Genomic DNA, 17946 nt, shown 5'->3' with positions numbered 1-17946 from the left:
CACACACACACACACACACACACACACACACACACACACACACACACACACACACACAGATACACACACACACAGATACACACACACACACACACACACACACACACACAGATACACACACACACACACACACACACACACACACACACACACACACACACACACACACACACACACACACACACACACACACAGATACACACACACACACACACACACACACACACACACACACACACACACACACACACACACACACACACACACACACACACACACACACACACACAGACACACACACACACACACACAGATACATAGCACGTGAGCCATTCATCTCGTTCTCCTGTCACCTCCAGCCGCCCCGGACTGCCCAGGAGAGCTGACCTATCAGGAGCTGGGAAACGCCTTTACCCCCACCTGCTCCAACCCCACCTCCCGAGCGGGCGACCAGGACGTGACCAGCACCTGTGTGTGCCCACAAGGTCAGAGGTCATGACCTTTAGACCCAGCTGATGTTGTCATCTGAGAGGCCCTTAGAACATACCTCTGTTGCTCTATAGTTTTATACTAACTCTACAATGATCTGCTGAGGGACATTTTCTTTATTATTAATAATTGATCATTTATTTAGCTGAATATTGATTATTCATTCAGTCATTAATCCATTGCCTGTAAATGTTACCAAGAGATTAGTGTGCATAAACAGTAACTTTAGATAATGCTACAGTATGTTAACAGACAGCGCTAACATTAAGTTTCATTCGTTTTTGCATAAATATTTTGCATTTAAGACGTTTTAACATATCCATTGTATGGGGTGTTGACAACAGGTGAGGTATTGAATGACAGTGCTGTGTGTTGTCTTCAGGTACGGTACTAAATGACCGTGCTATGTGTGTGTGTGTGTTTTATTGATAGTGTTTTTTGTGTTCAGGTAGGGTACTGAATGACCATGCTATGTGTGTGTGTTTGAGGTTTTATTGATAGTGTTTTTTGTGTTCAGGTAAGGTACTGAATGACCATGCCGAGGGCCACGATTGTGTGAGTGTCCCTGTGTGTACGGCGGCAGCAGCTACCCATCAGGAACCCACAGAGGAACCAAGTGCCAGACATGGTGAGGAACTAATGTAGAGTACTGGAACCATATACGTACCAGAAATGGTGAGGAACTACTTAAGCAACCAAATGCCAGACATGGTGAGGAAATACTGTAAAGTACATGAACCAAATACCAGACATTATTAGGAACTAATGTAGAGTACATGAACCAAATACCAGACATTATTAGGAACTAATGTAGAGTACATGAACCAAATACCAGACATTATTAGGAACTAATGTAGAGTACATGAACCAAATACCAGACATGGTGAGGACCTAATGTAGAGGACAGGAACCAAATACCAGACATGGTAGGGAACTAATGTAGAGTACAGGAACATAATACCAGACATGGTGAGGAACTAATGTAGTTCTGGAACCAAATGGGCTACCAGACATGGTGAGGAACTAATGTAGTTCTGGAACCAAATGGGCTACTAGACATGGCGAGGAACTAATGTAGAGTACAGAAAATGCCTGACCTGTTAAGTTAAAGTTGACTGATATTTAGCAAACCATTTTATCTAAAGCAACACAGACTTGCATCAGCGGAAATCGAACCAAGGTTGATTGAAGCTGCAGTTGGCCAGATTTTTTTGATCATATTCACTGAAACCGACACTATGCTCCGACAGAACAACATAAATCAGCCGGTTTTAGAAAAAAAAACACACTTTTACCTCCACCTAGAGCCTGTTATTTGTTTTGCAAAAATCCACAGCTCCCGGTTCTTCCAGTCCAATCAGAGCAGGGCTGTGTGAGATCTGACTGTCAATCATAGTTTGGTGCAGTCTGGTGCGCACTGACGAGCACAAACTCGATGAGAGGGTGCTCGGCGGTAGTGGGGGAGGGGCATAAGAGTTGTAAACATTCAAAATTTACCTTTGCTCCACCACATCCTGCACACCTTTACCACTGCTCCACCACATCCATGCACACCTGGTAAGGAATTAATGTAAAATACAGAAAAGCAATCCCAGACAGTGTTGGGGAGTAACGGAATACATGTACCGGCGTTACGTATTCAGAATACAAATTATGAGTAACTGTATTCCGATACAGTTACAAGTTAAATAGTTGGTATTTAGAATACAGTTACAGTACATTGTTGAAATCAATGGATTACATGACAATACTTCTCTGTTTCATAAGTTTATTCACTCTCTAAATAAATTAAGGCAACTCCATTTCCCAGAAGCTCCTGAAAGCATTCTATGATTTCCATGTTTAAATCCAAGCCCCGCCGTCTTAACCTGACTCTCGCCAGATGAATTTCGTTCCGCCTAGCTCCACTCATCCATCTGAGACCAATCCATTGAAGTGTTGCTTCAAATAGCTGGGCCTAATCAAAAAATGCTTGCATATGATTGAATAAGCCACTTGTCCGTCATCTATTGACGTGCTACTTCAACCACTCACATCGAAGCCAACCCGTGACGCTGAAAACAGTCTCACAGTCGCTTCTATGCTATTGGTGCATTCAGAGCACCTCGGAATGACAAGGACCACCCCCATGGCTACTTTTTTTTTCCGACGGCAAGTGTTCATGTGCTTTGCCATCGGAATGTGTGACAAACAAGGATGCCACAACAAAGGTTAAAACATACACTCACTAACTCAAAAAACTGTTTTTGCTTAAAATACAGTGTAAGATGCTCGTGAAAGAGGAGAAAGGTTTTTCCGAACGCTAGGTATGTCACATCTATGAAACTCCCGCCCTGCTCCTGATTGGCTGTACCATAAAATCGGGTGCAGAAATCACTCTCAATGGAAGAGGTCCCAGATGGATGTGAGTAAGGCTAGGCGGAGCTAAGCGGAACGAAATTCATCTGGCGAGAGTCAGGTTACCGCCGTCTTGCACTAGCCTCAAAACGCAGACAGCGCGCATTATGGACGCGTCATCGGAGACCCTGAAATGACTGTTTGCACAGCAAATTAGGAGTAAAGTAAGTGGAGGTAACTCCTGTTCCTCACTGATCGCGGTTCCTGATGTCTGTTCAAAGGATATTTTCCCAAGTATTAATAGCTCAGGCTACTTCGGCCAATCGGTCACACAGTTTGCTAATCAATAAACAAAGCCTAGTTCACATGTTGATTTAGACCTACAATTAAACCAATCTCTAAAATAGGCACTGCATTCTAAGTTTTTTTATTCTAATAAATTTTATTCTTTTATTCTAGCTTTATGGATTTTTTTTTTCTAATTAGATCTACATTTTTGTTTTAAAATGAATTATATGGTGCAGCCTCTGAAGAATTATTCTTGCGAGTAGGCTAGCATATTTTAACGTGCGGTTTTTGATTGTCATTACGCGATCACATTCATTTTGAGAGCACTGATATACAGTAGCCTAGATAGTGTTTACATTTACAGGTCATTTGCATTCCACCTGTCATATGCGCCCCTCACTTGTACTGGGTTGATGCCACCGAAAAATCTCACAGGCACTAATATATTTTCTGGCTATGCCCTTAAAGTAGCCTATTTATTTAGTTTGTTTTAATTAGCCTAGTCGCCTGCTGTACAGTAGTTTTAGTGGTCACCTTGCTATTTTAAAGTTGTATCAGGTAGCTTAGTTGACTTTAAATTCTCCTATGTGGGCCTAACACTTCAGCCATTTGGAACAGAAGAACACACCAGAATAGGCCTAAGCAGGATTTGATGGCCGCATTCCATTCCATTCAGATTGAGTAACGTAACGGAATACGTTACAGATTACATTTTTGGGCATGTATTCTGTATTCAGTAACGGAATACGTTATGAAAGTAATCCTCCTAACACTGATCCCAGACATGGTAAGGAACTAATGGATATAGCCTTCTTACTAAGAACCTACTCTAGACTTAACCACCAACTCTGCGAGAACAGGAAAGATGTACGCGTAGATTACGGGGGGGGGGATGGGGGGATATGTCCCCACCACTATTTATAATTTGAATTTTGTCCCCACCACTTCTAAAAATGTGCAAACCAATTGCGACCGGAAAAATCCCCACATACCGAAATCATCGAGTCTAAACCATGCGATAGGCGCGCACAATGACATCCTCACAGCATGCACACCTGCCTGGATATGTGTGGATCAAGTGTTGCGCGGTTAAGGTTTTTTAACATCCGCACCCACCCGACCCTCCAGTCATTTAATGCCTGCTAGAGTTGACTGTAGCTCAGAATGCAATCGGTTGCCATAGCAGGCTTATGGAATCAATTTTGTGTCAAAAAAATTAAAGAATACTTATAAAATAGCAAGCAAAAAAATACAAATCAAAATACCAAATAGAAAAAATCAAACAAAAAAATTAAACTCAATTAAAAAATACAACATTGCAATGAAATCATTTGGGTAACCGTGTAACATATTTGTCTTTGCCTCTTTCTCAGTTTTGTGTGATGCTGTTTTCTTTGATTACGATTCAAAGTCAAAGTCAAAGTCAAAGTCAGCTTTATTGTCAATTTCTTTCAGTTACTTCAGACATACAAAGAGATCGAAATTACGTTTCTCACTATCCCACGGTGAAGACAAGACATATTTTACCAATTTAAGTCCACAGACAAACATAACATTCAAGTAAACAAAAAAAGTAAGTAAATAAGAGGGCACATATAATAATGAAAAAAATAAGAGCAGCAAAATTTGGTTGAAATTGTGCATAGACAGTCAATAAAATACTAGTGCAAAGTCAGGCCAATAAAAGGCTTGGGTAGTTCTGTTTGACCTAAGTAAGAAAGAAAGTGACATAGTGGTGCAAGTTATGTAAGAGCAGCAGAAGTGTTGTGTTTTCAGGACAACAACAACAAGTTGTAAAGTGTACAAGTGTGCAAGTGTGCAAGTGGAGTAGTGCACTTGTGGCCATTGTGGGTCCAATGTCCAGGATGTTATGTAGCTGAGGGTGAGGGGGGAGAGGAGGGAGAGAGTTCAGCATCCTTACAGCTTGGTGTATGAAGCTGTTGGTGAGTCTGGTAGTGCGGGGAGGCGCAGGCTTCTGTACCTCTTCCCAGAGGGCAGTAGATCGAACAGATTGTGAGCGGGGTGACTTGCATCACTCACAATTTTGGTCGCTGCCCTGCGGCTGAGGTGGGTGGTGTAAATGTCCTTCAGGGAGGGGAGTGAAGCACCAATAATCCTTCCAGCTGTGTTCACTATGCGCTGCAGGGCTTTCCTGTTGTATTCAGTGCAGCTTCCGCCCCACACAGCGATACAGCTGGAGAGGATGCTCTCAATGGTGCCTCGGTAGAATGTGGTCATGATGGCTGGTGGAGCACTTGCTCGCCTGAGTTTTCAAGAGGAAGTACAGGCGGCGCTGAGCTCTCTTCGCCAGTGATGCAGTGTTGGTGGTCCAGGAGAGGTCTTCGCTGATGTGCACCCCCAGGAATTTGGTGCTGCTTGCTCTCTCCACCACAGCACCGTCGATGGTCAGTGGCAGGTGTTGGGTGTGACCTCTCCGGAAGTCAACAACAATCTCTTTGGTCTTGCTGACGTTCAGCAGGAGGTTGTTGTCCCTGCACCACGTGGTCAGATGGTCGACCTCCAACCTGTATTGAGTCTCGTAAGCCCTTGGTGATGAGACCCACCAGAGTTGTGTCGCCAGCAAATTTCACTATGTGATTGTTGCTGTAGGTTGCAGTGCAGTCATGCGTCAGCAGGGTGAAGAGCAGCGGACTGAGCACGCAGCCTTGGGGGGCCCCTGTGCTCAGTGTGATGCTGCTTGAGGTATTGTTGCCAACACGTACTACTTGAGGCCTCTGACAGAGGAAGTCCAGTAGCCAGTTGCAGAGGTAGGTACTGAGTCCCAGTTTGTCAAGTTTGCAGATGAGTTGTTGTGGTATTATGGTGTTGAATGCAGAACTGAAGTCTATAAACAGCAATCTCACATATGAGTCTCTTTTTTCCAGGTGGGTGAGGGCTGGGTGGAGGGCAGAGCAGATTGCATCCTCTGTAGACCGCTTGGCTCGGTATGCAAACTGGAAGGGGTCCAGGGTGGGGAGAATGGATTTGATATGTGACATGACAAGCCGCTCAAAGCACTTCATGATGATGGGTGTCAGTGCCACAGGGCTGTAGTCATTGAAGCAGGATGGAGCAGTTTTCTTCGCACAGGTATGATGGTGGCAGCTTTGAAACATGATGGGACGATGGCTTGCTTCAGGGAAGTGTTAAAGATGTCTGTGAAGACATCCTTAAGCTCCCCTGCGCAGTCCTTCAGCGCACGACCTGGGATGTTGTCTGGACCTGTTGCCTTACGGGTGTTTATAGCAGCAAGTGTCCTCTTCACGCTGTCGGCAGAGAGGCACAGGGGCTGCTCATGTAGAGGGGGATGGGTCTTCTGTGGGCAGGTGCTGTTTTGTGCTTCAAAGCGAGCAAAGAAGCGGTTCAGGTTGTTGAGCAGAGGGATGTTGCTCTCACAGCTCTGTGGCGCGGGCTTGTAGTCCATAGGCTTTGTGCGTTCCTGCTGTCTTTGAAGTGGGTGGTTATCTTGTGAGTGTATTCCTTTTTTGCTTCCTTGATGCCACGGGACAGGTTGGCTCTCGCTGTTCTCATGCCAGCTTCATCCCCAGCTCTGTAGGCTTTGTCTCTGGCCCTCAGCAGCCTGAGGACATCCCCTGTCAGCCATTCCAGCTTTCTCGTTTGCGCTCCCTGACTTTTTGATTGCGGTTTTGACACAAACGTGTCTGGGGGTTGGGATTTCCTTGGGTGCATTCCCATTGGCTTATTTATGTTTGACGGACAGCTAAGCAAGTTTACGATTCAGTTTATTATTAACAATTGTAACTATTACTGATTGTACATTGTTGTTTACAGGAGCAAGTACGAACTGAGTTCTTACAAAGAATACAACAAAGATTCCTCTTAATGTTGAGAAATGAAGCACTAGACCTCGGCTATCTATTAGATGTTGCCCAGCAGGAATGGAATGTTAGCTACTAGCTAGCCTAGCGAGCGGGGCTCAAGGCGAGGTGGTGTGTCTTGACGTGAGCTAGCCGGTTACCGAGCGGGGCTCAAGGCAAGGCTGCTGTGATTGTGCTTGACTGGGACTAGCGGTTACCGAGCTGGGCTCAAGGTAAACCGCTCCGTGTTTGTGTTTGACAGAGGCTAGCCTGTGGCTGAGCTGGGCTCCAGACGAGGCTACCGTGCTTGTGGACAGTAACGTTAGCCAGTCACCGAGTATGGCTCAAGATGAAGATTCCTCTTAACGGGCTGTTCAGACTACACTCTCGGATAAGTTGGATTGTTGGTCCATTGCTGGTTAGGGTGTTGGAGGGGCTGTTGACCTTGTAATACCTGCAAAGGTGCTTTTGGAGTAACCAAATTTGAATCTTGTGTGACATGGCATTCTTGAGATATAACACTCAAGGTGTTTTTGACCTTGACATTTGACCTTCAACCTCCAACATCAACTCACTTCATCTTTGAGTCCATAAAAACACTAGTATCAAATTTGAAGCAAGTACGTCAAGCCGTTCTGGAGATATAATGCTGAATGCATGAGATATGGCTGGGACTTTTATTTTGACACACAGGAAACACTTTAACAGGATGTGTAGTTCAGGTAGAGCTAGATTGTATGCTTAGAGGCTGAGACAGTTGAATTCCTCACAGGTGACACCTGTGCCAGTGTTCTGATTAGCCTGGGAACTGCTCTGAGAACTACTTAACGAGCGCAGCTGGATCTATTATGACATCACAGCCCCTATTCAAGTCTATGGGGGAAAAATACACTTTTAATTACAAATATCTCAAAAAGTATAAACTTCTCAAAAATGAAAAACGGATAGGACGGTAAAGCCTTGGAAGATCTACGGAACGGTGTTTGAACCAAATTTGTACGTTAAGCGGTTTGGGCTGAATAGAGCGCACAAAAAGGTAAAAAGACAAATAATAATAAGAAGAAGTTTTCGGATTTCAATAGAGGGGATGCATCCCCTCTAATCAGTAATAGTTACAATTGTTAATAATAAACAGAATCGTAAACCAGACATCCCAAGTCTCCCGGAAGTTCCGGGAGTCTCCCGCGTATTGATAGCGGCTCCCTGACGCCCGCAAATTAGATCAAATCTCCCGGAATCTAGAGTGAGCGATCAAGAGCACACATGCGAGACCGCGTGTGCATCTGAGTGTAGCGCGCACACGAGGGGAGAGAGAGAGAGGTGGTGCGTGTGTGTCTGAGCGCATCAAAGACAGAGAGCATCCTGATTGGCCTGTTTCGCTAAATCAACCAATCAGTTTTCAGTGTAGGCGGGCTTTTATGTCTTTTCTCCCGAACTTAATTTATCAGTTCAGTAGAAACAGGGCGTCATGGTAGAGTCAGTGCCTCAAAAAAGGAAAATGTAAGACCCATTTCAAAGTGTAGGCTACCCTTGTCTCATAAGAGTAAAACATAATGATGGACCTAGTCTTGCACGCTGCACTGTTTGTAAACAGTGACTTTAGCATTGCCCACAGCGGGTTAAATGATTGCAAAAGACATGTTGAGGTGAGTTTAACAAGTGTCAATTCATGTGCATATTATTCAGGCCTATAGCCTACTAGATGGCTAGTTGCCAAGGCTACATGAAAAGACCAAACTACCAAAATCTACATATTTTATTTTCACAATTTCTATCTATAGGCCTTCCTTATTTGTTGTACTGACATTATTGTATAGGCTAAAGTTTTTTTCTTTTGGGGGGGGGACTTCGTGATGCCTCCCTGAAATGACTTTTTGCAAGTTGGGATGTCTGGTAAACTTGCCTATGTCCTGCCTTACCTCGGATTGCATTCTGCCATTAAGGTTTTGTCTATCTATGTGTCTATGATTAAGGTGTATTTTTGTTCAAAACTCGCACCGGTGATGACGTTGTTACAACCAATCAGAAGCAGGGTACGACATTCGCTTCATACGCTTGCTTAGCTGTCCGTCAAACATAAATAAGCCAATGGGAATGCACCCAAGGAAATCCCAACCCCCAGACACGTTTGTGTCAAAACCGCAATCAAAAAGTCAGGGAGCGCAAAAAAATAAAACGAGAAAGCTGGAATCGTAATCAAAGAAAACAGCATCAAACAAAACTGAGAAAGAGGCAAAGACAAATATGTTACACGGTTACCCAAATGATTTCATTGCAATGTTGTATTTTTTAATTGAGTTTAATTTTTTTGTTTGATTTTTTCTATATGGTATTTTGATTTGTATTTTTTTGCTTGCTATTTTATAAGTATTCTTTATTTTTTTTGACACAAAATTGATTCCATACACAAGCAACTGAGCAAGTGTCAACATTGAATGACAAAACGCTAGGTAAATTCCTCCAGTAGGCTAAATTCGGTTTGCTGCTGACCTGCATGGGTAAATGTAAGTTGCTAACTGACGTCTAGCTTGTTGAAAATGTGTTATTATACAACCTTCATTTATAAACGTGTTTGTTCTTTCATAGCTCATGTCACCTCTTCATACATTGAATTACTGGCTACTTACCTGCTACTTACTTACCCACTGAGGCTAGTAAAGTAGACCTTGGTTAGATACCTTGGTTAGGACCTTGGCAAGGTAATTCTCTATTTAAATAAACCTTTACATTGTGGTGAGGTAAAATTAATTGTCATAGCCTCCATAGCCTAGGTGTCCATTCTCATTATATCTTGAATAAATTATTGTGCCTTTTCTGTTTGGCACAGATCCTGTGTTTTTATATTACCGGTATGCTCAAGAGGGTCTGATGTAGCTAAGCTTACATAATATCAGTGAAACCTGTGGAAAAATACCCCAAGTAGCCTAGGCTAAATGTATTTGAATTTGTTTTTAATTGGTTGGTATTGTTTTTACATTCTGTTATTTCTAGGGCTGTCAAAATAACTGATTAATTTCGATTAATTAATTTGATAAAAAATAACTGATTAAAAAAATAGTGCAGATTAATCGATTCCGTATGACCTTTGACCCGGAGCTGTTCTAGTCAGTAACCAGACTGTAAAATGAAGGAGAGAGAAGAAAATATGCTGCCTAGATTATTGATTGGAACATTTACTTTTAAAAAAGGCCTGATGGTGTTAAAAATAAAGTGTTAATTAAAATAAAGTCCTCTGCCATGTCTGCAGCAAGGGATTTCTATATCACCGGAGTTCGTCAACGCTAAAGTCGCACATCAATGCAAAGAAATAGTGTTGACATTGAGGGGAGTGTTAATTTACTTTCATTGTGTCCCCTGGGTTATATCTGTGGCCTTGTATGTGAAAATAAAACTTCTTCCCGAAGCACTTTTGTATGTATTTCCTTAGCCTATTAGGTCATATCATCGATTATTATGGCCATTATTTGAACAGTGAAAATAATAATAAAAGAGTTTTTGAACTTTAATGTCACTAACGCTGATTATTCAATGATTCATTTGAATTTAAATATTTAAAATACTTACACAGTATGTAATTAATTCGATTATTTTTTTTATTTGATTGACAGTTTCATTCAATCATTTCATGTTTTTAGTTTGATAAATGTAGTTTCATCTGAGAACCCTGATACTATCTTAATGAAACTATTTTATTTTATTCAAAGAGACACTATGAGGAAAAGGAAAGGGCACACAGACATCAGGGTCTTTTTTGGTGCTAAAAGAGTAAGCAGGAAATATTAACACTAAGATCTACAAACAATTACATTAAAAGTGTAGGTGCAGTTAGGTTTTATACACTGTTCATATGTGTTAAGGAAAGGGGGGGCCAGCAGACAGGAGAGGCACAGGATAAAAGCCGTGAGCAGGCTGCAGGGAGACAACACGGTGAGGGCAGAGTTGATCAAAACAGTTATTTTTTGGATATACAGTATAAGAACAATGAGATACTACTGATTATCAGTTTGACCTTGTATGTGTGTTGCACAACACATGTTGCACTTGGCGATCACGCTGGGGATTGATATGGTAATGGACCATGATGGTCAGAAGAAGTGAAGGAGCAGTAGGCTATCCCCCCAATTATGGTGGGGTAATTTGCACTCTGCGCCTATCACTCTACACGCCCCTGTTGCACGTCACATTAATAGCTGATCCTGCCACCTGGCTCCCCAAAATGCCGCATCATGTGAACAGATCAGCAGGCCTGCAAATTTTCACCTCGTTTTCAGACACACGTTGCAGCAAAAAGACGTCTCCTCTTCCCGCAAATTTAGCGTGATCTCTGTGTGAAAAGGCCTTTTGTTGAAGCATATCCTACAGTGCAAATTCTTCTTGTTTTAGTGTTTAGTTAATAAGAAAGCATTGTCTCTACCTCAATATGAACAGCAAAGGATAGCCTAGGCTATAGGCACATTGTTTTTTGTTTTTGTCGGGTTGGGTCAGGTTCGGGTAGTTAATCAGTGCATATTTTTGAGGGTCGAGTGGGTGCAGATTGACTCTCCTGACGGGTCGGGTGGGTGCGGATGTTAAAAAACCTTAACCAGCGCAACACTACTGTTGAGCATATTGTAATGCAGCGTTGAATGGATGAATAGCTTGCATAAGGGTACCCTGCACTTTTCAAACCACACTCAAGCTTATGGTTTTTGTCCCCACCACTTCTAAAAACAAACTGACGCCCTTGGTGTTAACAACATGTTAGTAAGAAAGGACATTGTAAATAAAGTTCCAGTTCAATATCCTAGCTAGTCAATTCTTAATCTCTCTCTCTCTCTCGTCTGTCTCTCCCTGCCAGTGAGTGTGTGTCTGGAAAGTGGCGGTGTTCTGAAGACATCTGTCCTAAGAAATGCTCCGTTGAGTCCCAGTTTGTGACGTCTTTCGATGGCAAACACTTCAGACTGCCAGGCAAATGCTCTTACGTGGCAGCACAGGTGACTGACTAGAATACTCTGCTCATTTTATTAAGGTGCTACAATCTCTTTGGTCAAGATTCAAGGCCTCATTTGACAGTAAATAGGAAGCATGAGTTGAAAATTGGCTAACATTTAATATGATCTATTCTAACTAATGTTAGCTGAGGCGACTACATCACGGTTAATCATGACCGAATATTCAATTAAATTCACTTCAATTTAATTCAATTCAAAACACAATTTGTGTTCAAGGGGCAATTTACACAGTAAATGTTGTAACAGTATATAGCCTACCTTCTTGATACAAATGTATGGAATGAAAAGCTACAGGGACAACTGAAAGGAGAAATTATGTTTTTATGTTGTACTTGTTGTACTGCCTGATTTGAAAGTGAATTTGTTTCTTCTGTGGTGTACAGGGGTTGAACTGGACGCTTACCATTCAAACCACGTAAGTCAGGAGAGAGACATGTTTCTCTCTTTTTCATTGTTATGTACTGCTACAAGGATGGAGCATTCCTCACACTCTCATCATCTCTTGTGCTACAGTACTTTCACATCCAGATTCTGATTAAAGGCCCATTCACACCAAGAACGATACCGATAACGATAACTATAAACAAACATCATTCTCGTTAATATGAATGACGACATTCACACATAAACTATAACGATAACGACATGAAGAACAATATCATTGGGGATCACTTTCAGAGCGATTTTGAGAACGATAAAAAGCCAATAGCCAATCAGAACCCATCAAATTTTAGCCATCACATTCAGATAGATAAAGATACTTTATTGATCCCCAATGGGAAATTAATTAACAGAAGGAGTTGCCTTAACACAAGGAGAGACTTTGTTTATCGTTAAGTATATAAGTATATATACTCTTTTGATCCCGTGATGGAAATTTGGTCTCTGCATTTATCCCAATCCGTGAATTAGTGAAACACACTCAGCACACAGTGAACACACAGTGAGGTGAAGCACACACTAATCCCGGCGCAGTGAGCTGCCTGCTACAGCGGCGGTCGGAGACAATTGAGGGGTTAGGTGCCTTGCTCAAGTGCTACAGCGGCGCTCGGGGAGCAGTGAGGGGTTAGGTGCCTTGCTCAAGGGCACTTCAGCCGTGGATGTGGGCATGGGAGAGCAGTGCTGAACCACTTCCCCCGCCCACATTTTTCCTACTGGTTGGGGATCTAATCGGCAAACCTTCGGTTACAAGCCCGAAGCCCTAACCAGTAGGCCACGCCTGCCCCCCTATCATTGTTCAGTGTATCGTTATTGTTGTATCGTTATCGTTCTTGGTGTGATTAAGTCCCAGTTACAAAGCCTGGGATAGACCCCATTATTCCACTCACACTTAACTCTTTCATAATGATAACGTAAAGGGACTTCTCTGTCCACATAGAAGGCATTTATAGGGCATTTATAGGTCATTTATCAAGCACTATATGGGAACCCTAACCCTACCTCACAAATTAATTAATTTAAACACCCCTTTTCTTTGTGTTGGTCAGGAGAGCTACGTCTTCACCCACTCAAGGGTGATGTTTCAGAATGAAGAAATCAGAGAGCGGCATCAAACCGGTAGGGGACACCTTCACATGTAATATAATCCAATTCAGCTTTATTTATTTTTATTTTTAGTATATATTTTTGGCCTTTTATGCCTTTAATTGACAGGATGGTAGAGAATGACAGAAAGTGAGTGGGAGAGAGAGTCGGGGTGGGATCGGGAAAGGACCACAGGGCGGGAATCGAACCCGGGTCGCCGGCGTACGGTGCAGGTGCCCCAGCCAGTTGCGCCACGGCTGAGGCCAATCCAATTCAGCTTTATTTAGCGCCATAACATATGAATATGTATCAACACACTTTACAGAGCTTGTGCAGCTTGTACCTATATAGCGTAATGTATATATAGCGTAATGTTTTTGAGCTCGTGCAGCTTGTACCTATATAGCGTAATGTATATATAGCGTAATGTTTTTGAGCTCATGCAGCTTGTACCTATATAGCGTAATGTATATATAGCGTAATGTTTTTGAGCTCATGCAGCTTGTACCTATATAGCGTAATGTATATATAGCATAATGTATATATAGAGTAATGTTTTTGAGCTCATGCAGCTTGTACCTATATAGCGTAATGTTTTTGAGCTCATGCAGCTCAAAAACATTACGCTATAAAGGTAGCAGCAAGTCAAATGTCAAACTAAAAGAATGATTGTAGATTCTCCATGAACAGAAACAGAGAGGATGATAACGGGAAACCAACATCGGGACTCCCAACATTAGGAGATAGCTTCTTTTCCACAGGAGCTGAGAAGGAATTATACAACTCATGTGGCACAGAAACGAGCCTTTGAAAAATCAGGTCACAGACAACTGGCATTACACTGCAAAAACTGCGTATCTAATAAAATCTAACCAAGATTATTAATCTTATATCAAGATAAAACTAGTTTGTATTGTTTTCAGTATAAAGAGTCTTACCTAGCACTTTCTCATGAAATCATTCGACCTAATTTAAGACATGTTTGACTTATTTTAAGACATCTCATCCTGAAAATTAGCAAATTTTTCTTCCAGTGGGTTAAGTAAATTTGTCTTGATAAGATTCCTTAAAATAAGTCAAAGTCTTCTTAAATTAAGTCAAAATGATCTTTCAAGAGAGCGCTAGGTAAGTTTTTTCATGCTAGAAAAACAATACCAAATAGATTTTTTGATCTTATTATACGATTAATAGTACTTGGTTAGATTTGATTTTTTGCAGTGTATCAGGCAAGGTTCTAAAGAAGTATCGGCTTCTTCATAGGCTTCGCCAGTTTGGTGTTAGGTACAGACAACTATCATGCTCTTGCAGTGAGCCATTGGATTGCCAATGCTTTCCCCCAGCTACTCTTTGTATAAGAGACTGCTCAGAGAAGCAGCAGACTGATGCAAGGGCCAGGAAGAACCGTCCATTGGCCATGTTGATGCAGGAGATGGAAGACGAGTTGGCAGAAGCAGGGGATTTGGTCGATGAAATGTAAGATTTGGTGGAAGAAATGGAAGAGGAGCCATTGAAAGATCCTGGGGGTGCTACTGTTGATATAACTATCAACAGTATTGAGACGGGATTGGCTGGCAGTGGTGTATGATGATCACTGGTGGTTAGGAAAGTCCATTGATGTAGATATAGAACACCAAGATGTGAAAGTTGAGTTTTTGCATTCTTGTGGTCCTACTGCCAATTTTCACCCTAAATATGGGAGGAAGGTAGCCTAAAAATCTAGACGTACCCTAGCAGCAGCAAATGTAATTTGCAGCCAGGGTAGTCTAGCAACTCTCTGTTGGCTTGTGAGCTGGAAAAATCAAACTTCGATCAGGCCAATCATATTGTGTGCAGAGTCGGTGGGCGGGCTTAACATAATGATGACAGAGTTGTGACGGTTCCACGTGAATTTCTTGCTACTTGAAAACAAAGAAGATGGGTGCTGTTGCTGGAAAACAGCGGTCTTTGAATCGCGACTGGAGTTAAGCTTTTTTTTTTTAAGTTGGCAAAAGTTTGATGAACTAGCCAACTAGCTCCACTGGTGGGAAAGCGCATGGGACTCATGAGATGTAGGCAGTGTTGAGAAGGATACTTTCAAAAAGTATTCTGTTACAGAATACAGAATATATGCCCAAATATGTATTTTGTAACATATTCAATCTGAGTAACGTATTCTGAATACTTGGATTACTTCCGCATTGAATTGCAATGCAGCTATCAAATCCTGCTTACTAAGCAGGTCTATTCTGGTGTGTTCTTCTGTTCCAAATGGCTGAAGTGTTAGGCCCACATAGGAGAATGTAAAGTCAACTAAGCTACCTGATACAACTATAAAATAGCAAGGTGACCAGTAAAACTACAGCAGGCGACTAGGCTAGGAGAAGGGATGTCTGTTTCTGTCCAGTGAAAGATTTTGAAACTGACAGGGACAGCTCGTGCCCTCCAAGCAAGCCAGACCAGGGAGCTCTATGCCATAGCCTCTGATGTTATGGACTTCAACACCTCTTGTCCAATGCCCAAGTCCCGCAGGTTAGGCAAACTATTATATATAAATATCTAATACTTGGCTCTACACCAAAGGCAGTAATGATTTACTTACTTGCTGAGAGAAATTGGAGCAAATCATAGAACTTACTTGCCTGAGGTCCTGTAGAAACTCTTTGTTTGAAGTTTGATACCATTTCCCTTGATACTGCCAGGTTAAAACTAGGTAAATATCTTTAATCAGTTTGATTCTCGATTAGTTTGTCAACACCGTCAATCGTGTGTCAACACCGTCAGTTGTGTGTCAACCCCGTAAGATGGAGGTTTTTCATTTTAATAAAAAAATGTATGTTTATTTTGTTCAATTGAGTGTGTTCATACATTAAAACACCAACTTATCTACATGCATCAGTGTCTTGTGTGCACAAAACCACTGATTGTATATATTACAAATGAAAAAATAGTAAACTAAATTAAGGTCATTTAAAATGGCTTATTCCAAAACAATGTAAAATGATATTAAAAGTGTATACAATGCAATTTATCACTAAACCTTGCTAAGGCACACCATTTATACACACTTAAAGACTTTACAGTGTTGTTGAATTGATCAAACACACAAAAAAACATATTTTCATGTGTCAGATGGAGTTGACAAATGACAAGTTACTAAGTCAGTAAATGTCATTTTTTATAAAAAGTGGTTAATAAAAAACCTGTTCCTTTTCAGGCATGATAGATGAGATCTGTTTATGATGATATCCAATTCAAATTAATATAGTATTGATTTTGTTTGTCACTTTTCAAAAGTACTTTTGTCCCTTATCTCAAGAATCAGTGATATTTAAAACGTAATGTTTTTGAGCTCACGCAGCCTGTAACTGTATATATAGCGTAATGTATATAGCGTAATGTTTTTGAGCTCATGCAGCTTGTACCTATATAGTGTAATGTATATATAGCGTAATGTATATATAGCGTAATGTTTTTGAGCTCACACAGCTTGTACCTATATAGCGTAATGTTTTTGAGCTCATGCAGCTTGTACCTATATAGCGTAATGTTTACAGAGCTTATGCAGCTTGTACCTATATAGCGTAATGTATATATAGCGTAATGTATATATAGCGTAATATTTTTGAGCTCATGTAGCTTGTATCTATATAGCATAATGTATATAGCGTAATGTTTTTGAGCTTATGCAGCTTGTACCTATATAGCGTAATGTATATATAGCGTAATGTTTTTGAGCTCATGCAGCTTATACCTATATAGCGTAATGTTTTTGAGCTTGTGCAGCTTGTACCTATATAGCGTAATGTTTTTGAGCTCACGCAGCTTGTACCTATATAGCGTAATGTATATATAGCGTTATGTGTATATATAGCGTAATGTTTTTGAGCTCGTGCAGCTTGTACCTATATAGCGTAATGTTTTTCAGCTCATGCAGCTTGTACCTATATAGCATAATGCATATATAGCGTAATGTTTTTGAGCTCATGCAGCTTGTACCTATATAATGTAATGTGTATATATAGCATAATGTTTTTCACTAGGAGTAGTGCTGTCTGAACTCACCTGAAAGCTTGTGTGTTTTTCAGCTTTTGTCACCGTTTTCTGGCAGTCCTCCATGTTTGTTCAGGTCCTGGCCCTCTCAGGCCTCACCATACAGGTGCAAATGGCCCCCGAGATCCAGGTCTACGTGTCCTTGCCTACAGAGCAAAATGGAACCACCACAGGTAAATAATTACCATAATTTGCAGACTTATGTAATTGTTGATACAAGTACAGCAGTTGCTATGGTAATCATTATCATAACTTACAATGCCCTCCTCTTGTTGTTGCTATGGTAATCATTATCATACAGTAACTTACAATGCCCTCCTCTTGTTGTTGCTATGATAATCATTATCATAACTTACAATCTCCTCCTCTTTTTGTTGCTATGGTAATCATTATAACTTACCATGCCCTCCTCTTGTTGTTTATCTTGTTGTTCTCTTGTTGGGGTGCCCAATAAATGTGTGTGTCTATAG

General features: G+C 41.4%; 1 protein-coding gene across 1 annotated transcript in view; it reads left to right on the top strand.

The window, feature by feature from the left end:
* Nucleotides 1-17946, top strand: part of LOC125310323 (mucin-19-like) — an 85229-nt gene that overhangs the window by 24216 nt on the left and 43067 nt on the right. The window contains 7 exon segments of the mRNA XM_048267623.1: nt 360-485; nt 1007-1130; nt 11770-11905; nt 12307-12338; nt 13282-13291; nt 13411-13480; nt 17512-17649. Of these exon segments, the coding sequence (XP_048123580.1) occupies nt 360-485; nt 1007-1130; nt 11770-11905; nt 12307-12338; nt 13282-13291; nt 13411-13480; nt 17512-17649 (636 nt within the window).

Source organism: Alosa alosa, chromosome 17, assembly GCF_017589495.1.
Source record: "Alosa alosa isolate M-15738 ecotype Scorff River chromosome 17, AALO_Geno_1.1, whole genome shotgun sequence".
NCBI lineage: Eukaryota > Metazoa > Chordata > Actinopteri > Clupeiformes > Clupeidae > Alosa > Alosa alosa.
Note: the sequence above shows the minus strand (reverse complement) of the source record. Positions and strands in the feature narration are given on the sequence as shown.